A 21562-nucleotide genomic window follows, 5' to 3' on the forward strand; every position below is an offset into this window, starting at 1 on the left:
ACTGCCCCACAGCCCTGATGCTGACGGTTCACCTCACGCCTGCTGCATGCTGAAAGGTGGATGGTGAAGGCTGGGGGCGTCAGGAGGGATTTCCACGTGCTCGGTCAGCAGCCCAGACACTCTTCTGTGCTACCAGGAGCTAAGCTGTCGGAGAGCTCTGTGGCTGTATATTGGGCACTCGACGCCACTAGCGTGAGGTCTGCTGTACCATTTCAGCTGGCTCCTTAGTTTTGACTTGATGTTGCAGGTACTTCTTTCCCCCTTGGGTCTCAGCGCAGCATTTTCATAGTGGACTCACCTGACCCCTCCTTCACAGAACTTTTTAGAGGCCATAAACCCTGCTTTGGGGGCAGCCCATAAGGTTCAACAGCATTCAACAGCTCAAAATCCTGTTTTTAAAGGTTACCCTGTAGAACAGAGGGATAGAAGCCAGATACAGCACAGGGCCCTCTGACCTTTTATTCCTTGAATGAGTCTTCCCTTTTCTCCTAGACACACAACAAAGGCAGAAGCATTCAGTTCACATCTGTACCCAGGGATTGCTTCTCTGCTCTGCCAACACAAATTGCGTCCTTGCTTTTTGTACAGTCTCTATTCTTAGGCAGAGCAAGCGTTCCTGGTATGTGACACTGAGAAACACTGCCCTGACTGTTTCCAGCAGTTGTTGTCGGCACACACGCAGGCACTGCTCGGTCACTGTTATACCAGGGGGGAAAAGGGGTGGATGAAGAGCATCACTGCTTAGGGCTGGAATGGGAAGCAGGGAGTCAGGAGAACAAACAACTTCAACTTGTGGCTGGAGAGATGTATTGCTGCATGTGGGGCGCAATTTATTTTTCTTTTCCTTAGCCATTTGTAAAATCAAGTAAACTTGTGGGTCTTTTCACAGGTTTTGAAAGAAATGTAGGAAGGTCATGTGTCCGAGGGCATTACCAAGTCCAAAAGACGATTCCTTAGCTGTTCCTAGCATGCTCTTTCTGTATGTGCCTCAGTCCCTTGACAACATAACCACTGCTGAGGGTACTTACAAGTGGCATGAGAGACCTGTGGCCTGTGTTCTCCTCTCTGCCCTTTGCCATCCAAGCAGCTTCCCCTAATTTCTGGCACAGCAGGCAGCCACCCGCCTGTCTTTATACCTGAGCTGGAGCATTCCCTGACGTTTGTTTTCTCTCTGCAGTTACTTAACCCAGGGAAAATTTCCCAGTAGCCAGGCAAGATGGCACTAGCCTAAATGAAAATGTGTTGATGTGTGTGCTGATGGAGGAGAAAGTTCTAGTACTTAAGTGCACTGATACCATTTCTACCGCTATTGACCTTCTACTTCTTTTTGCTTTTGTAATTGTAACCTAGATGATTTATTTCTGCAGTTTCTCGTTATTTTGGACTAAAATCTTTTTTTTTTCCGTAGCTGTTTGTAAAAACAAGTGGATAAAAATGCATTTCCGTTGCAGTGGTGCTCCATGTGAAATTTAATGGGATTATTTTAATAGTCTTTTGTGGTAAAGTCATCCCAGAGACACCAGTGGGTGGTTCACTCTATCACAGAAGCAGAAAGGATCTTTAAGAAGTTAGGGTTAGGCTATTAGTTTTTCTGTTGACAGTGAAGACTTATAAACAAGCTTTTGGTTTTACGAGTCATATAATGAAAATTACAGCTAGGATTTGCTGTAAATGATAATGGAATTGTGCACACTCAGGCTTCAGTGACTGCATGTGCCCTTAAGCTCTCCGTGACATCATCAGATTAGATTCCAGTAATATTTTTTCCAACTGTTACAGTGATTTGCCAGTGACCCATAAAACAATGCTCCTGCTGCAACTCGTGCTTTTGTCTCTTGGCACACCAGCTATAGCTGCAGGTTTTGCAAGTGTCCCTTTGGATGTACCTGTAAAGCTTACTGTACCTGAGAGGTCACGAGAACAGTTGCAGGTGGAGAGCTACAGTCATATCATCTGGTCTTTCCTAGCAAAACCAGGGGAGAAAAGTACAGAAAAGAGTTAAAATTGTGCATTAAAATGTTTTCAACCAAGGAATTTGATGGGTTATGTGGACTTCTTTGCACTGGAATCAGCTCAGAACGGTGTCCTTACTGTTGCTAGTTCTTAATGTGTTTTTCTTTTTGCAGCAAACCAAAAGAAAACTAGATGATGCAAATAAACGCCTTGAATGTCTATACGATAAACTTAGGGAACAGACAGTAAGTTTGTGTTTTGTTTTGTTTTTTAACACTTCACCCTCCATCAGATACTGCAGGTTATGGCTAAGAATTGGCCTGGCCCCCTCTGCAGTATGTAGCCACTGACTGTCCATTTCTGGAAGTGTGCTTCAGATGTGCCTATGCAGGCTTGGCAGTGCTGTGGGGTCACTCTGCTTACGGGGGCCCTGCACAGGGACTGAGGGCAGAGCCTCTTGCAGTGGGCGCTGGGTGAATGCATCAGGAGGGTCCCAGTCCCCAGCTGGCAGAATCAGACAACAGAGTTTCCCCACTCCCAGTAGGGAATGTGAGATGCATGCAACCTGGAGTCAAAAATAAATAAATAAAATAAAGTTGCAGGCATTTGAGGCTCACAAACTTGGTTGGAAGTCAGAAGTTTGAAGATCTGGTAGCTTTTCCAAAGGCTTCCAGAAGGTCTGTGGTAGAATAACAGACTGGCTTTATCTCTCTTAGCACCTCTGTAGTGCTATCTTCTGCTTGAAGGCTGCTGTCGCACTTGCCAGCAGCTGTGCTCAGGGTGGAGCACCTCCAAAGATTGCCGTCCTTAAATCAAGGACCTAATTCCTGCACCTTCTCGAGGGCCAGAGATGGCACTCAGGACTAACAAGCACTGTTACTATTTCAGGACTTAAGTTGCTGTAGCATTGTTACTTTTTCTCCGTGCTGAGCTGCGTTGTCTGGCTTCCTTACAGCTCTCTCCAACCATCATCAGCGGTTTGCACAACATGGTGAAGAGCATCGAAACCCGCAACTACGTGGAAGGACTGAACATCCACACGCACATCGTCAGCACCAGCAACTTCAGCGAGACCTCGGCTTTCATGCCGGTTCTGAAAGTTGTCCTCACCCAGGCCAATAAGTTGGGTGTCTGAAGAAACCCTGTGCTTGCAAAGCCTGCAATGGAGGCTTATCCAAAGAAGTGCATTTCTACAGCAACCATGCAGGAAGCGGACCAAACGCTAGTCCTCAACGCATGTTGCAGTAGAGCGCTGACAAATGGCATTACACTCTCCCTGCAGAATATTTTAGGCGGGCCTTGGAGCCCTGGTGCTTTTCTTTTTATTTTAATCGTTCCCTCATCCCTAATGATCGGTCCACAAATAGTGTATTTAATGGATGATAGCCCATACTGTCGGTTTTTAGATGCATGTTATACTGCTAAACAGCGGCTTTTAATAACAGATGTATGTGTGAAAACAAAAAGATAGGTTGTGTATCAGACCCTAAAACAGATTCTTCCCCTGCACCCCACTGTTCCTTATCCACCAGATTAAAGAGTCTGATCCTATTATCAGTGTATTTGGTCTTTCATTTTATGAAGCTGCTTGCAGATCTGTTATAAGAATTTACATGTTAAATAGCTTAATTTTGCACAGGGGCAAAAAATAGAGGCTACTGTGATATTTTCAATAAACATTAATTTATTAAAATGTGTCTTGATGAAGTGCAACTTGAAGAGTTTGAACCTGGATTACAGTGGGGAAGCTTTATCTTGCTTCGGAGATGCAAGGAGATGTTGATCTCCCATTGATCATGTAAAAGCTCTGCTTAACGTTTACACTGAGGTGTTTACATTTCAAGGATTCTGAATGCATCTCCATGCATTTTTCAAAAGCTAAGAGCAGAAATCATGCAGAGTGGCTTAGGCCACCTGTACGGTGAGGTAGATATTCCCTGTGTAAACAAGATGCCAATTGCTTCTTGCAGTCCCCTGCAAGTTTGCCCTGCAAGTACGTGCTGTGCTGGGAAACTGCAGCCCAAGCTTCTGCTGGCCAGTAACAAGAGCAGTGGGGTGGGTGTTGCAGCTCAGATGGAGCTGGATTTACATTTTAAACATTTCCAGCAAGTGTGCCATGTCTAGAAAGAACAGTTGGAAGAAGGAATTGTCCAGTTTGGAAGAAAAAAAAAATAACAGGACTTGGCCTGTGTGAAACTGCTTCTCATGAAAAATAGCTGGAGTCTGTGCCTGTGGAAATCAGGTTTGGCAGTGAAGATCGCAAGAAATGTTACAAATAATGCAATCACAGACAATATCTGTGACTTTAAACTGATAATGAGTTATAGATTTGTCAGGGACAACAGTTTGTTTCTCTCATGAAATTGGGCTTAATCTTATTTCCTTTCCAGTATTTTCTGACCTTGTAAGCTTTTATAATTGGGGAACATAAAGCAGTGAACTGGAGTTCCTTTGTTTCAGGAGTTTAAAAAGCCATAGGACTGATTTTCTTCCCATTAATCTGGGTTATAGGTTTCTCAGCAGCGTTACAAGTAGTTTGTGTTCCGCTCTTGGCATTCAGAAGGGCTTGAAGGTACCCTGCTTAATTTAACCACGCACTTAATAAATCTGGCCGCAGCAGGCTCCTGCATTGGCTGAATCAAAAAGGTGAGGATTGGTAATGGTGCTGGAAACCAGTAACAGGGAAACAGAACAGCTTCCCTCACCTCAGTGGGAAAAATGTCCCGATCACCGGTCCTGCTTCTGATGGCTGGGACCGTGCTATCCAGGGAGTGTCCTGCAGGGTGTTCAGTTTGAGGTCTAAAAGGACCAGGCTCCTCCCAGACCTGTTAGGCTGTTCCGTTTGGTTGATAGGTTAAACTGAGGAGCAAATTTTTAAAAAGAATAAATCCGAAGGGAGGTGGGAATAAAAAAACCTCAGTATGGTGCAAAGCAGCTGTGCTGGGCAGCGCCGATGCTTCTGTGACAAACTGTTGTGTAGGGACAGGAGTGGATGCAAAGATCTGCTGCTTCTCTTCCGAGAGCAGCTGAGATGAAGAGTAATTGTCCATCAGCTACACTGCCGTCTGCTTTACCTTCAGGGAATGCCAAGCAATTTGCCACCCATCTGATATCACAAATGCAAATGGCCAGCTTGGTTTACAGAAGGCAATGAAGCTCTGCCAATTTACACTGGTAGCAGAATTTGGCCCCAGACAGCCCAATTTTCGTTTCACCAAGTGAGAATAGACTCATACTGTGGCATTAACACCAATCAGGCTACTTGTGGTTGCTGCGAGTAAAAATAAGAGGAAATAAGGAAAACCTAAGCATGTACTCTGCAGGGGTATTGCCTGGCGGCCTCCGACAGCGGGCAGTACCTCACTGCCACAGCTATCGCCATCCCCACAAAGCCCCTGGCAGGAGATTGTGCAGTAAGGGCAGCGTTAGCAGAGTTTTCTCCCACTGCCGAGGCCACTGGACTGGGAGCTCAGTGGGGTGGTACCAGGGTTCGTGCTGGCCCTAGGCAGAACACACAAGTAAGGGAGCAAAACCTTTTTTCTGCCTGTGGAACTCTGTAATGGATTTACCTTGTTTTGGCTGGCAGGAGCCCAAGGTCAGCATTAGGCGTGAATGCTGGGGATTGTCTTTTAATCTCTGCAGCACTTGCAGCCCGTGCAGTGTTTACATCAGATTTGTTCTGTGTTGTGCCTCTCAGATCACATCGTTCCCCAACATGCAGATTGGGAATGTGGATTTGCAGAAGGGAGCATGTGCCAGGCTGCCTGGGCTACTGAGAGAGAAGGAAAGGGGCATCCTGCTGCCCTAGCTGTTTCCCCCAGCACCCAGGAGGTGTGGGAGCACCTTTTGGAGGACAGCTTGTCTGCAGCCAGGGCCAAACAGGCTGCTGCCTCCCTCCCCTGCAGGAGCTGCTGGAGCAGAGCTGAGTTGCTCAGCCTTGAATGAGAGCCGAGGGCACCTGGCGAGTGCTCTGAGGCACCTACACCGATAGTAGGAAGAGCAGGGCAGGCAGGAGACAGGAATATGTTTAACGCGAGCCCCACTCAGCAGAGGCAAACCTGATTACAATTCCCATGAGCTTCAGAGACGGAAGCGTGTCTCATTCCAAGCATTTCCCCAGGAGTGCCCCAGGACAGCAGTGACGGATGACCTTGCCCCTAGGTCTGCAACTGCCCTGTACTGTATGAAGGAGGCTTCTCAGGAACCTGCTGCCCTGTGGCACTGGAAGCATTTCAACATGTACATAGCGAACATATATTTCTCATCCCTCCAATGTCCTAGGCTTTGTTTCCTACTCTACCACTTAAGCCCTTAATTTGAAAAATGCTTTGTGGACACTGCTTAATTTTTCACAAGAGAAAATGGAAAAAAAAAAAAATGAGGTCAATCTTGTCAATGTTTTAAATAGCAGAAATGTGCTGGTAGCAGGCAGCAGTAGCATTAACATGACACTCACGGTGTCCCCACAAATCATCTGCCAACTTTCATTGTTGCTGTCCTCTTTCTTCTTTCCAGGCGGAGAATTCTAGAAGAATGTTTAAAATATATCAGAAACAATCTGGGGCTTAATTATATGCTCTCTGCTGATTCAGTTGCCTCAGGAGGTGTAGTTAGTAATTAATTAGCACAGCATGCTCATGTGCTTCATACCAGTATCGCTCACCAGGGTCCATGTCCCTAGCCTTCACCCCACAGGAGCCCATGGCTCAGGAAAGCCACTTTCACTGGCTTTCTGTGGGGACCCACAGTGACCCCATCAGCAGGACAGGCACCCACATGCTGCCGTGGGGCCCAACACGACACACAGGGGTTTCTTTTGCCTGGGAGGTTGGAGGAGGATGTGTGCACAGGGCAGGAGGTGCCGGTGCTAACAGAGAGGAGCCAGCGTCTTGCTCAGGTCAGCAGGGCACCATCCAGCAGAAAATCTGGCTGGGTTGCCAGCAAGTGCAATATGCCCAAAGGAGGGGAGCGCTCTGACATGTCCCTCCGAACGCTGGCCTCCGTTCTCATTTCCAGCCCGTGTGCAGCCACCACATATTTTCCACCAGGTGCAGCTGATAAAACCAGGCAATTCATATCACAGATTTCTGAATCACACTCAGGCTACTTTGTTTTGTTTTGTGTTTTGTATTTCCTTTGCTTTTGAGAATATGAACCCTGGGGCATTTACAAAGAAAATCCCATTTCGTGTGTGCTGCTTTGCTTGCAGCTATTTGGTTTTCTTCTTTAGGCGCTCCTGGCTCACAGAAACAACAGTCAGATTTGCAAAGTCTTTTATTTGCATCTCCTGCTCTGAGCTACAGCTTAGCCTGGCAGTGCAGGTCTCTGTCTGCTCCATATGGCCCTAATGTCATGATCAAAGCAGCCTGGTAACTTTTTAAAAGCCAGGGGCTCCCAAATTGTACTGCCACTCACAGTCAGCACAGTGATCAGGGGCTGACACCAAAGCTCTGCTGCTCGAGTGGTGATTCCTGGGGTCAGGGGAGCAGTGACGTGCCCCACTCACACATCACAAGGAGTTTCCTGGCGTGTTTGCCTCTTGGCTTTCACCTGGGCTCTTAGAGCTGTGCTCCCTGCATGCTGTACGTACTCCCTTGCTGCCTGGTAGCGCTCCCGTTGTGCTCGCCCTGAGCCTGACCTTCCTCCGTTAAACACGGATGGCACTGTCCCCAGCATATGGCACGATGGCACTGTCCCCATGTGGCACGGGCAGGACAAGTGGTGCTGTTTGCTCTTGGAAGCCTGAGGATCTCCTCTCCAACTCACTCCTCACAGCCCAATAAATGTCACCACCCTGAGGGCTTGTGCCCCCTCATGACACCCTGCCCCTCCTGGGGCTGTGAGTTACACCCGTGGCTGTTGGGACCCTGAGGGGCAGGCGTTGGAGCCCTGAGGGGAGGGAGCCTGTTGGGACCCTCTGAGGCAGCCACTGGGACCACTGTGAGGGGTGGCTGCTGGGACCCCAAGGGGCAGTTATTGGGACCACCGTGAGGGGTGACTGCTGAACCCTCAGGGGCAGCTGTTGGCACTCTGAGGGGACCCATTGGGACCACTGTGAGGGACAGCCATTGGGACCATGAGGGGCAGCTGGTGAAGCTCCATGTGGGGGCTGTTGGGACCTTCATGGGTGACTGTCGGAGCCCTGAGGGGATCCCATTGGGACCACTGTGAGGGGACCACTGTGAGGGGCAGCCATTGGGACCCCAAGGGGCAGCTGCTGGAGCTCCATGTGGAGGCTGTTGGGACCTTCATGGGTGACCGATGGCACCACCCTGAGGGGCTCCCCCTGGGACCCTCGGGGGCGGCTGCGGGCGCCCTGAGGGGAGCCGCGCGGGGTCTGTCCCCTCAGCGCGGCGCGGGGCGGCGGCCATTGGCTGTCGCTATGCGGGGCCGGCTGCCGGCTCCTCCCGCCGCCCGCCCGCCCCCCGCCGCGCGGTGCGGGAGAGCGGCGGAGCCGGGGCAGGAGGAGGAGGAGGAGGAGGAGGAAGAGAAGAAGGAGGAGGAAGAGGAGGAGGAGGAGGAGGAGGAGGCGGCCGCCCCGAGGCGCCCCCCGGCCGCGCTGCGCGGTCTCCCCCCCCCGTGCGGCTGCGAGATGGCGGCGGGCGGCGGGCAGGCCATCGTGTGGCGCAACGTGGTGCTGATGGGGCTGCTGCACCTGGGCGCCGTCTACGCGCTCAGCCTGGTGCCGAGGGCGCAGCTCCTCACCCTGCTCTGGGGTGAGTGCGGGGGCCGGGGGCAGCGCGGCGGGGCCCCTTTCGCCGTCCCCCACCCTCCTTCCCTCCCCTCCTTCCCCTCCCGGCCCCTTTTTGTGCCGCCTTTGTCGGCCGAAAGCCGCCGAGGGGGGCGGCGGCGGCGGCGGCGGCGGCGGCGGGGGGCGTGAGGGGCCGGGGGAGCCGAGCCGGGGGGGGCGGAGAGGAGAGGAGAGGAGAGGAGAGGGGCTCTGCGGGGCACCGGGGATGGGCTGCCCGCTCGAAGGATTCCCCATTTATTGCATTTATTTATTTATTTATCCGTTTATTTATCCATTTATTTATTTATTTGTTTCCCGTGGGTCCGGCTCCACGCTGGTTTCAACCCCCCCCAGCCCAGCCCCGTGTGTGGCAGGTGGGCTTTTCACTTATCCCTGTCGCCTTCCTGAGGAGGAGAAAACGCCTCGAAATCTCCTCTGCTTCTGCTCCATGGAGCTCCTAAAGGCAGGGGCCGAAGGATGGAGCGACCAGCCTCAGCCCTCCATCCATCCGTCAAGGTATTTTTCCTTCTGGTTGACTTTGCAGAGATGCTGAGCAATAAACAGAGCTCGACGACTTTGCGACTTAATCCCTTTCTCTCTCCCCGTTCCCCGACACTGTTACTGGAAAGTTTTCACTGGAGCTGGCTGGGCACTTGCACAGGGGCTCTCCAGCAGGCAGCGAGCAGGCTGGGTCCAGCCACCCGGAGCAGCGGGCGAAGTAAAACACAGCACCTCCTGCAGCATAGCTACGGCTGAAGCGTGTGCCATCATGCTGGAGGCAGGGGTAGACAACAGCGGCGTTGTTGTTGCTCAGGTTAATGAACTTGGCCTCGTTGGTGCGTGGCAGGATGCGGGCAGCAGTCGGTGGCTCACCAGCGCCTGCCTGGCTTCTGATTTATCCTCCCCGGGGACGCCTGTAGCTCAGGAAGCACTTGGCTGGGCGGGGTGGGTGCTGCCTGCACAAGGCAGGGCACGCTTTTCCCTTAGTGAACCCACCTGGTTGTCCCTGCTGCAGCAGCACCTCTGTGCCGCCTCACAAACAGCCGTCCTCACCCGAAGTGCACGCTCAGCAGGACCCATTTCCACTGGTAATTTATTGACACTCGTCCAGCCATACGTAATAGACAACGGAAAAAAGCTGGCAGGAGAAGGCTTGGCTGGGTGTTTGCTCTGGATTATCTGTGCTCCTCTGTTCCCGTTGCTTCCTGCACGAGCACGTGGAGGCAGGCGTTGCAGCTCATCGAACCCCACACACCGCTGGGGCTGTGGACGGGACCCCCACCAGCTCTGTGTGACACCACCAGGCTGCCTGGAGAGCACTGGGAATCGGGTTCTCTCTCCAAGGATGCATGCTTACACCGCTTAAAACGCCGGCTTTTGGGTTTCCTGCTGCCTCCCTGGAACTTGTGCCGCACCTTGGATACGGCCCCTGCTCTGCCAGCCCCTTCCTGTCCTTCGCTGCAGTTCCTGGGCCCCCCAGGAGTGTGTTCAGCCATTGGTGAGGTTTCAGCAGCACTTGCTGGGCACTGTCGTGTGTGTTCATGGATGTGAACTTGTGCGGAGGGGTCCACAGCGCGTGTGGCAGGTCGCAGCCCTTCCATGAGACAGGTTAAGTGACCAGCCGGTGCTTGGGCTAGTTAAACAACACAAAAATCCCTTTGGCATCCTGCAACGGAGAAAGTTACAGCCTCGTGCCCATGTGCGAGGAGAGGTTTGCCACTGCTTTTCGTCTTGTTCGGGACATCCCATCGCTCGGGGGCTGCAAGCCAGTGGGCCCCGGGGGTCAGCATGGTGCCTGCAGGGCTCTGCCATCATCGCCTCCTCCTCCCCCTCAGCCCTTCTGGCAGGCGATGGGCGCGAGGAGGCACATGTTGCTGCTGTGCACTGCAGATGCAAGTTTGATTGGGCTTTCAGGATCCAGAAGCCGTGTGTGTTCTTGAATGCCATCTGCTGGCGTGTCGGGTGTGGACCGGCTTTGGTTGGCAGCACATCTGCGCGGTGTGCTCACCTCAAGAAGCTCCCGCTGTGCTAGAAGCACCACACGGATGGTTGGAAATAGAAATGCTGGCTCCGGAGGGGTTCTCTCTGTACCCCTGAGACCTCCCTGGAAGCAGGACGTGGGGATGCTGTCTGCATTTCAGGCGTGGAGTGAAGGTGCCAGATTTAAAGTCCTGCTGTCTCTCCTGCTGCTGCTCTGCCGGGAGCACCCTGGGGGCTCTGCGGTGGTTATACTCGGGCAACTGCTTGCAGGCAAGATTTTGGGTCAGGAAGCAGGTAGTGACTGCTTTCGTCTTAAAATTCTGCGAGGAGGTATCCAAGGCTGCCTTGGCAGGAGGGATTTACTGAGCAAAATCAATGCTAGTTCTTCGCCAGTGTTTCTAGAGTACTTGCAAGCCAGCGGAGCCCTCGCCAGCCTGCGGATTGAGGACAGCAGTGAGGTCACTGGGGGAGAAGTGAAATCTGCCGACGGTTTTGTGACGGCGCGGGATCCAGCTGAGCCGAGAGAGGCTGCACAGAAGCATCACAGATTTCAGAGAAATCAGAAATCAAAGCATCTCCCAGCCTTCTCTTTTGATCTAAAAATACACAGGAACCGCTCGGCATCTTGAGGCAATCTTCAGTTGCTGGCGAGCTCAGGGGATGTGTGTGTGCTTCCGAGGGGAATTACAGCGTCCTCTGGAATACTTGCTGCCATCCCGCTGCTCTCCTGGCTTTATTTATGTCGCTTTGGCCGCAGTTGTCAATGCGAGCGTTTCTGCTATTCCAACCGGAATAAAGCCTTTTGTGTGCTCAGCCAAAAGGGCTGGCTCTGGGGAGCCTTCCTGAAAATGTGTAGGCAGGCGTGTGCACCCAGACGGAGGCAAGCTGGGTGTCTTGGGCCACGAGGGCGCGACAGCTGCTTCTGGAGCTCCTCCACCCTGCCACTGCCAAACTCACCTGCTTTGCAGCTCCAAACTGCCTCCCCTCTTCCTTTCGATGCGTTTCGTCTTCTCTTTTTCTCTCTCTGTTCGATTTAGAGCGGCTGAGAGAATGTGCACATCTAATTTTAGATGAACCCGCTCCTGGCCTGAGATTTCACACCTTGGCTCTTCACACGAACGCGTGGCTCCCCCGAGAGCTGCCGGGCGCTTCCCAGCGGGCGGCTCGGGGAGTCGCTGCCTTTTAATTCTTGGCTGCTGCTGCTTCGAGTCCAGCCCCCGGTGCTTTTGATGCCAGCCTGTGACAGCTGGCAGGGCTCAGCAAACAGCCGGCGGCTCCGGGTGAATGCTGAAGTGGACGGCAGCGGGAGCTGGGTGACCCCGGTGTGAGCTAGGGGCGTCCGTGTGCTTCCCCTCATTTGGGCAGTACTCGTGCATCGGTCCTAAACCCGCCTGCCAACAACAGCAGAAACCCACAGGGGAGGAGCAGGAGGCGGGTGGGGGATATGCAGATGTGATGTAATTCTTAGAAAGGGAAAAAATCCTAACGGCAAGGTGTGGAACTGTTACATATTTATAGCGACCCGCCAGCTTTGCAGCGCTCGCCCTGTGCTGGAGCAACTTGCCGTTTGTGTTTCTCACACAGCTCTCGGAGCCTGATGGAAGACCTTGACTTCTATGCAGCTGATTATTAAAATTCCCTTGTGAGCAGTGTTGCTCGGGCTCCGCAAGCTGAGGTAAATGCCAGCGTGTAAATTCCCAAGGGCTGCGTGCCCGTCCCTCGTGGTTTTAACCCTCACGTTGCTGCTGACTCTACCAAGTCAGGCTGTGGGACCCCACGGGAGCCGTCGCCGAGCCACGTCCCGCGTGCTGCAGCCCATTTCTGCAGCACCGCGGTGGACACGCTATTGATTTTTGTCTCCCAGCTACTATTTTTGTATCTGCTGCTCTGCCCCTCGGAGATGAGTGCAGTTTGCTCCATGTAACTGGGTGATGTTGGACATCGGCGCGTGTGGATGGCTGCTCTCCGGTGCTCTGCCTCCTTGAGAGCTGTGTCTGAGGACGGCCAGCCATTGCCCCTCTTTCAGAGTTCAGCCAGTGCCCCTTGCATTCCTTGTTTAGGTTCATTTTATTTATTTATTCATTTATTTTTAACCAGGTGAGTGTCCAAAGCCCTCATTAATCCTCTGGATTTGCTACCTGTAGATACATATCCCACCTCCAGTGTGCTTTGGGAAAGAAAACAAGTTCAAGTAGTGACGTTAAACACACAACAGACATGGAATTCTCAGGGGGAGAGATTTGCTCTGATTTAAGCCACCACGCAGAGCAGAGGGTGGTTTTCTGATGCCTCCGGGGGTGCCACAAACCATTGAGATGTTCCCAGTCCTCCTGGAGGTTGGGCAACATCCCTCTGGTGTCTTGCTGCCCTATCTGTGGCAAGCTCAGAATATTTTACATGCTGCTGGTGATCATCCTTGCAGGTGCCTGCTTCCCCAAGCATCTCATCCTCGCTGCAGATCCCTGTCTGTGCTTGTGGCCCCAGCGCTGCATCGCGTTGCTTTTTCCTACCCAGGCAGATTCTCTCTCTCGAGCCTTTTCTGCGTGGATCCTTTTGTGTTTCTTTGCTCTCTCACTGCTGCGCCGAATTTAGCACCCTCTGCAGTTGTAATTAATATGCTGTTTGCCTTTGTTTCAGGTCATTAATAAGCATGTTGAATAAAAATCTGCTGCCTATTGATTCTGGCGCGTTCCCAGAAATAGCATCTGTGCAGAGGCACCGCGTGCGTGGAGCCTAGCAACCTGCCGGCTCCCTGTGCTCGAACCTCTGCTCCCTCTTCATCTCCTGTCCTCTCCTTGCTCTCCGTGCCGGCCACTTGGTGCTGGCACAGCAGGGATTGGTGGCCAAGTGACATTGCCAGGCACCCAAATTCCTGCCAGAACCGTGGCGATCCAGTCTCACTGTTCGGTGTGTTTGTCCAACAGGATTTGTGTCTGCTCCGGTCACTGAGGTCCTGAGGTGGATTTCTTGTTATTTTTTCCCTGGGGATGCTTCAGCCCTTGGGATCTATTTTAGGAAACTTCCTGCTGTTGTGATTCCTCCCCTGCAAAGCCAAAGAAGAGGCGTGCTGTGTGGGTACGAAGCCCAGCCACTCCAGCTCCCCTTTGTGCTGCGGAAGGGCCAGCAAGCTATTCTTTTTGGCGATACCTCTGTCTCCATCAGAAAATGGGATTCACAAGGAGGATGCTCTTGAAATACCAAATCCCCTGAAAAGAAGAGATGGGTGAAGACAGGGGATTTCAGTCCCTAGGCCCAGCATGAGGTTAACAAGCGAAAAACCCACAGACAATATGTTCTTCTGATGATTCAGGACTCCAGCCTTAATATTTCTGTGTTGCCTGGATAATGTCAGTGCTCGGTGTGTCACAGATCTCTTCCCACCATTGCAGTCATCTGAGCAGTGTGAGAGGCTCTATTTTGTGACGTCCCTGACACATCGTGGCTTCGCCAGCCCGGCGCGGCTCGGTGTCACGTACAGAAAATGACAGGATGGGTTTCCCTGCATTGTGCCAGACAAGGCTGTGTCCTCGCCGTGACAGGGCACGTGTCAGAGCAGCGAGAGGAAACCGTTGTGCCTTTGGGTCCCTCCCTTCAGGAAGCAGGCACGTGCCTGGATTTGGCAACAGGCTTCAGCGCCACACTGGCCTGCGCAGCTGAACCTTTTCTGGGGGTAGTGTGAACGGGTCCCAGGGTGAGAAATCAGTGCTGCTTTTGGAAGGAGGCAGAAGAGGCTACTATCCTGGCAGCTGGGCGGCCTAACTGGGAGCAGCTGACGTGCTCCAGACTCCGCCGAGCATCACACCAGAGAAGCAGGAAGGGGTGGGAGGAGAAGTGCCGCGTCCCAGGGCTGGGCTGAGAGCCTCCCCTCCTCTCCTGAGTGTCCCTGCAGGCAGGGCAAGGAGCAGCTTTACAGCCAAGAATGCAATGCTAAGGCTGGCCGGCCCCTGGCTCACCTTTCCTTTTCTTTTTGTCTTTCAGCCTATTTCTGTTTCCTGGTGACAGCCCTGGGTGTGACGGCTGGGGCACATCGCTTGTGGAGCCACCGTTCCTACAAGGCCAAGCTGCCTCTGCGGATCTTCCTGGCTGCAGCTAACTCCATGGCTTTCCAGGTGGGATCGTGGTTGCCTGTCCCGGTTCTTGGCCTCCTGGCAGCTTTACCTCCCATGCACGGATCCCTCCAGCTTAGAGACATCAGAAGCACTGTATGTGTACATAGCAGCAAAAAGATGTTTGCTGATGACGCACGGTGTTGGCTTAGGGGACATGCAGCCCCTCTCACTGCCCACACAACACGTAACAGACAGTCCAGGAGCAACAGTTATTGAAGGACCAAGTCGAATGTGCCCAGATCAGGGTCTCAGCAGCTTCTCTTACCCAGGCCAGGCCCCTTGCTTCAGAGGACAATGTAGAAACTTGCGTAAGGGATGGCCTCATGCAAATACATCCGCATCATCAGGTCTCTTTGTCCAGCCAGGCAGTTGGAGTTCTCCACATGCCCAGAAAGGAGAGCTGGCATCCTTTCACGCAGTCTGAATTTATCTCTGTTTGATGCCGCTTTTTTTTGGCAGTAGAATTTAAATGCATTTGTAAAGAAGTGTGTTACTAGCTTTGTACTTCCTGATAGGCAATATCAGACTTCAAAATCTTCTTGTAACGTTCAGCTGGTGGTAGGAGGTAGCCCAGAACCAGGATTTCCGTGGTGTGAACGTAGTTGTTCCTTTGGCTGTTCAAAGCAGCTACATGCATCTGTGATAGCATTACACTGTGGCACTGCACACCACGTTTTTACCTTTTTCTCTCCAATATGTGTGCATGATTTCATGTGCCTCAACAGAGGATGAAGGGAGTCCCTTCATCCACTTCTGTACTGCTCATTTATCATTGATTTATCTTCTTCCTAGGGTCCCATTTGACTCTAACCCCCTGCTTAGAGCTGTATTCCAGCCACTGAGCCGTATTCCAGCCGCTTCGTGCTGCTCTGTGCCTTGCAGAGCTTTGCAAACCCTTTGCTCAGTGCTGCTTCGGAGGGAGTTTCACTCCTGAGTTTACCTGAAGCTTCACCAAGAGCGCCAGCTCCCTGAACACTGGTTGCTATTAATGCGCTCGCAGGGACACGCGTGGCGCTCCTGCTGTCGGTGCATTTATTGCCAACGGTTCTGGCCCCTGGCCTTTATTTGCTCTTAGCCTTTGTGGTTTTAATTACTTGTGATTCGGTTGTTTCACAGCTTCCTTGCACTTTCATCTGGGGAATCCTGTTTTTGCCAGCCCTGCAGGTGTTTGCTGTGGTGTGAGAAGCCAAGTTAATTTCCTACAGTATCAGTGCTTTGACCTGGTTACCTGCTGTGCCACAAGTAATTTTATCAAGTGCTCTTACGACAAGCTGATTGATAGTCTCACTGGAAATACCATTTCTGGTTAAGAAAGAGGACCTTTCCTAGGTGTGTGCTTCTCGCATAAGTCTAGTTGGTTTTAAATGCCTTGATCTTAGCATCTCCTAGTCCTCTGGATGCCTCCCCTGAAGTGTACATCTGCCCCTTGAAGCCACGCAGTGCCTTTCATCCCCTTTCATTTCTCTGCAAGGGAAAAAATGAAATGGCAGCAAGGTGAAGATCTGCCCTTGCTCTCATTGAGGAGCTTGGTGGCTTCCTTCGGGTCGTTTTGCTCAGCTCACTTCGCTTTCTTGGGCAGTGGGTTTTTGTTCCCCACCTGTCTCTTGCAGACACCACCTTTGCAATGCTGCCATCAAACTGATGCATTTGAGCTGGACTATTTGGTTATTTTTAGTTGTTCTGGAGTTGTTCAGCAGCACGGGTACCCCTGGTGCTTTCTCTCAATGCTGGCAGCTGAGAGAACGAGCAGCGATTTCCATTATGCTCTCAGCACAGGGCTTGGGTCTCCCAAAACACAGACAGGCAGAGCTGTCGTTAGCCTGGGTTTGCCGTGTCCTGCAGCGTCCCCTGCCTCGATGGCTGCCGCTCTGCGGTTCCTCGCAGACACCACAAAGGGTTTCCTCCGCTCTGGGAGTGAAGCTGCTGTGGTTGGTGGTTGTGGGTGCTGCTGCTGTTCCAACCCAAAGCCTTCTTTCTTTGGGTATCGCTGTGTGGGTCCCTCCCTGCCTGTGCAAAGGTGGAAAAAAAAACACAGAAAAGGGCACTCCACCAAGCATTCTGTGGTTGAAGTTCACAGTGCTGTAGATCCAGGTATTAAATAGCTTTTTTTTTTTTTTATTTTGTTTGATGCAACTGAATTCACGTCTCAGTCTCGTGCTCTCGTCCACACCCCGGCAGACAGAGCAGTCATTTAAGTGGAAGTTTTACTGTGAGAGACTCATCCCTCCAAACTGGGTGCTATTCCTGTGCATGCGAGGAGCTGGGGCCTCTCTCCCCTCATCCGCTGTGCTCTCTCTGCAGAATGACATCTACGAGTGGAGCCGAGACCACCGCGTGCACCACAAGTACTCGGAGACGGACGCAGACCCGCACAACGCCCGCCGTGGCTTCTTCTTCTCCCACATCGGCTGGCTGTTCGTGCGCAAGCACCGGGACGTCATCGAGAAGGGGAGAAAACTGGATTTCACTGACCTGCTGGACGACCCTGTCGTCAGGTTCCAGAGAAAGTAAGTGGGAGCGCACGGCCATCGCGTGGCACGGGGTGGAGGGGTCCTGATCACCTCATTGTGGCTTCTTCCTCGTTGCTGTCTGTCCTCTTTCTCCCCCAGACCGAGTGCTTCCTCTCGCAGGACTGTCATCCTGCATCCTGCACAGCATTAGTTATTTCCCCTGAGAATTAGTGCAGAGCGGGTTCAGCTTGAAAGAAGCTAAAAAGCTTCTTTCAAAAGCAAAAATTTTTTTTCAAAAGCAAAAAATTTTGAAGAAAAATTCAGATTCCTCCTTTTAGGAGGCCAAAGTGGTCTTTTTGACAGCACGGAGCAAACAGCGGGTGGTGTGTTGGCAGCTGCAGGCTCTGAGGTGTGCCTGGGTGCCGGGTTTGCAGCCAGCGCTGAGCTCCCCCAGGACTTCAGGTGCTGGTCTTGAGGTTTTTGCTCCGGGACTGGGCCTCAGCTGTGGAGCCCCAGCGTTGCCTGCTGCTGCAGGGTTTGTGGCTCTCTTTGCGTTCTGAATGGTGAACTGATGTCATGCAACAGCAGGGAGTCGAAAATCTCCCTGCTGCTGTGTGGCTCCTTCCCCTGCAGTACCAAGCTCATCCTCTGGCAGCCCAGGCAAGAGCTGGCAGAGCTGGGGCACGCTCTGTGGCATGCACAATAGGGACCACTAGCAATTTTTTTCCCTAACACTGCTCCTGACACATTAACATAGTTTCTCTCATAAAACAAACAAATAAAACAAACACCTCAAGCTCCAAAGATTTGGATACAGCTACGATCTGCTGAGACATCATTTCAGTTAGACATGCAAGAATGTTCTTGTGTGTTGAGCTTTTTCCTCCATTTTTGGAGTGGGTCCTGAATTAGCAGCAATTCTTTTTCTGCCATCTTTCCATAGCATCCTAATAGCCATAGCTGTTCCTTACCTGGCACTTTTTCCTTTCACATCTCCTGGTGCTTTTCAGTGCAGGTGGGTACTTGTGTCACTGCTTTAGAGAGGACAAGAGTGGCAGCAGAGTGGTGGTTCCGCTCGAGTGGGCAGCTGAGCCCCACCACAGCCACTCTCTCACTCCCCCTCCTCAAAGAGGAACAGGGAGAAAATATGTGAAAAGGGCTCAAAGGTTGAGATAAGGACGAGCAGATCACGCAGTAATTATTGTAACGGGCAAAACAGACTTGGCATAGGGAGACAGTAAGATTTATTGCTTATTACTAACAAGCTAGAGAAGTGAGAAACAAAGGAAAGAAACCAAAAGCACCTTCCCCTCATCCACCCTCTTCCACCTCCTCCCCCCTGAGCGGCGCAGGGGAACGGGGGAATGGGGGTTATGGCACTTCTTCTCTGCCGCTCCTTCTCGGTCACTCTCGTCCCCTGTGCTGTGGGGTCCCACCCACGGGATACAGCCCTTGATGAACTGATCCGGTGTGGGCTTCCCACAGGCTAGGAGGAATGGATGCCTGCCCTAAGGACATACCACTCTGTAGACGTGGATGTCTTGGGTTCAGACTCTCCCAGGGCTCCTTGGCTCTGTTCAAGTTCTTCTGCAAGTTCTCCTCGCTCCCCTGCCATCGTCCCCACCACGGTAACGGTGTCCTTTGGTTTCCCCGCAGGTATTACAAGAGCTCGGTGGTGCTGATGTGCTTTGTGATCCCCACCTTTGTGCCGTGGTACCTCTGGGGCGAGAGCCTGTGGAACGCCTACTTCCTTGCCTCCATCCTCCGGTACACCATCTCCCTCAACGTCACCTGGCTGGTCAACAGCGCCGCGCACATGTACGGCAACCGCCCCTATGACAAGTACATCAACCCCAGGCAGAACACGTTTGTCACTCTGGGAGCCATCGGTAGGTGCTGTAGCCCCCTCCAAAGAGATTTGCAAACTCTGAGCTCTAAAATGGAGGTGGTGAGGGGTCTTTCCCGTAGATCTCCCATGGCCAGGGATGCAGCATAACCTGCACGGGGTCAGGGCTTTGAAAACGGGGTCGCCCCACCCCAGCACGGTCCTGAATTCATTCCTGTAACTCCATCTCTGTTTCCCAGGTGAGGGCTTCCACAACTACCACCACACCTTCCCCTTCGACTACTCCGCCAGCGAGCTGGGCCTGAAGTTCAACCCCACCACCTGGTTCATTGACTTCATGTTCTGGTTGGGGTTGGTCACCGACCGAAAGCAGGCTCCGAAGGAGATGATCCAGGCACGCAAGGAAAGGACTGGGGATGGCAGCGCTTGACGAGCAGCGCTTCTCCCTGCGGCAGCGCTGGGGTGCGTGTGGGCACCCCCTGCTCGCTGGAGGTTCTTCTCCTCTGGTTAAATATTAGTTCCTTCAGTTGAGCCGAATTTGTTCCACGGGTTCGGCTGCAGCTTTTTTGTCTTTATTAGTTGTTTTATGTCCAAACTTCAGACTATTAAGTGTAAAAATGTTCTATATTATTTAATATTAGAGTTAAAACAGGAGAGAGATTTGATTTTAGTCACTGTAGTTCATGTCTGAAATACATTGTAATTTGCTCGTTCATGGTAAATGTGGCAGGTTGGAGGGACTAACTATCCTTTTAAAGTGCAGTGAGGGGAGAATTTGTTTCTACTCTTAATCAAATATTCTTTTGAGACACGATGCTTGGAGAGGCCGGGGCAGGGCCCAGTGTGCTGTGTCAGCTACAAACTGACGGCACCATGGAAAACAGGATGTCCGAGGCGAGCAATCGGCCGAAGATCAGTTTGATGTTAGTTTGAAAATCTGCTTTCTTCTTTTTGTTAGCCCTGTTAGCCAGACCAACGCACTGCTGTCTTTGCTAAGTACAAAAACCATTTATTGCTGAGCAGGCTTTTGTGTTGAAGATTAGTCTCTATACAGGCCAAAATACAACCTGATGCTATGTTGAGATGATTCCTTTCTTGTCGCATATACATTGTAATTTGTAAGGGTACAGAGCTCAACAATGTCTTAAGCCAAATAAAGCTTTGGTTTCGATGTTCGGAGACCTGAGTTATATTCTAATCAGTCATGGCCATTGGTGCATGCATATTTTAGCTCCTTTTGCACAAGAGGCCTCTTAATTTCTTTTGCTGCCTTTGACTAGCAGGTCTTTGAAAACCGACCTTGATAGAAGTCAGTTTCTACTCATGTTTCAGCTGCATGCAACATCCATTGGTTTCTGAGCAAAATATAAAGACAGTTATGTAGCTTCTGAATTTAACATTTAACAGTTGCCTTGATTAAAAAGGAAAAAAAAATAAAAAAGGAAAAAAAAAGGAAAAAAAAAAAAAAAGCATGTGGAATGGGACATAGAGCCCTTTGTGTTAGATGTTAGCCAGTGCAGGAGAGAGGCTTTGTACTGTCAGCACTGGAGCACTTTCGAAGATAGAGGGCATGATTTTCATTTATAAAGCAGGTCACCGCCTTGTCCCTCGCAGAGGGGCGCTCACCTCTGGGCCGCTCGGCCCCACGCCCCGGGCAAGGCAGTGATCTCGAGCTAAGTGAGACTCGGGCCCGGATATTTTCAGGAAAGATGTAGAATTAAAAAACAAAGCCACGCAATTTAAAATCAATTCTTTTTTTCTCGTTTCTTGTTTTCCAAATGATGCCATATAATATTAAAGAGTTGTCTTTATTCTGTATTTCATCCAGCAGGTGTTTTAACAGTGTTACTTTGCCATTAATGTTGTGTAAACTCTTGAGTGATTTACAATAAACAGTTATGATTAGACGGGCTGCTGTGCTTTGTTCGGAAATGTCTCCAGAAGCGAAGGGCTTTGTGCAGCATACGTCAGAAGCACAGCAGTGTTTTTCACTTGGCATTTCCAGGTATTCTCTCGGTGCAGCGTTTCCAGAGTACCTGCCCCCTCCATGTTTGTGCATTCCTTCGCAGGGCTGTTAGCACACAGAAGGGCCCCATGAGACTGGATTGCTTCTGGCTTCGTTGCCAAGCTGATAAGGAGGGGAACAGAAATTTAAAGCTGACTTAAGCTTGAAAGGGGACCACGGCAAGTTCTCACGTGTGAAAATCCCAGTGCAGTTGGGCCGTTTGGTGGAATTACACAGCGTGGGGGGAGGCTTCTCCCCACCACCCATTACAGTGCCTACTTATGGATCTGGTGGAGAGCAGCATAAAGCCTTCAGACCGATGCCAGAGATGGGCTTGGACATGATGTGTGAGTGTAGGAGCGAAGTGGGGAAGAGGCAAATGCCTCACCTTAATGGTTCTTCCATCGTGTGGTTTGTGCAGCTTCCTGGCTGGAGAACCACAGTGAATGCTCTTCATGGCAGCTTACATACACATTTTCCTGTTGATCC

The 21562-nt window shown here is 51.5% G+C and overlaps 2 protein-coding genes across 17 annotated transcripts in view; both read left to right on the top strand.

The window, feature by feature from the left end:
• Nucleotides 1–3504, top strand: part of SEC31A (SEC31 homolog A, COPII coat complex component) — a 36877-nt gene extending 33373 nt beyond the window's left edge. For all 16 annotated transcript variants that reach the window (XM_084518691.1, XM_084518699.1, XM_084518700.1 and 13 more), the window contains 2 exons: nucleotides 2127–2198; nucleotides 2909–3504. In XM_084518691.1, the coding sequence (XP_084374817.1) occupies nucleotides 2127–2198; nucleotides 2909–3088 (252 nt within the window). In that variant the 3' untranslated portion in view covers nucleotides 3089–3504. The remainder of the gene's footprint in view (nucleotides 1–2126; nucleotides 2199–2908) is intronic.
• A 4984-nt stretch (nucleotides 3505–8488) lies between these two features.
• On the top strand, nucleotides 8489–20973 carry SCD5 (stearoyl-CoA desaturase 5). Its single transcript, XM_084518739.1, has 5 exons — nucleotides 8489–8669; nucleotides 14642–14772; nucleotides 17074–17279; nucleotides 18879–19111; nucleotides 19308–20973. Exons 1-5 carry the CDS (start codon nucleotides 8546–8548, stop codon nucleotides 19496–19498), a joined length of 885 nt encoding a protein of 294 aa, XP_084374865.1. The 5' UTR covers nucleotides 8489–8545; the 3' UTR covers nucleotides 19499–20973.
• The last annotated feature ends 589 nt before the right edge of the window (nucleotides 20974–21562 follow it).

The sequence above is a fragment of the Aythya ferina genome (genome assembly GCF_964211825.1).
Source record: "Aythya ferina genome assembly, chromosome: 4".
NCBI lineage: Eukaryota > Metazoa > Chordata > Aves > Anseriformes > Anatidae > Aythya > Aythya ferina.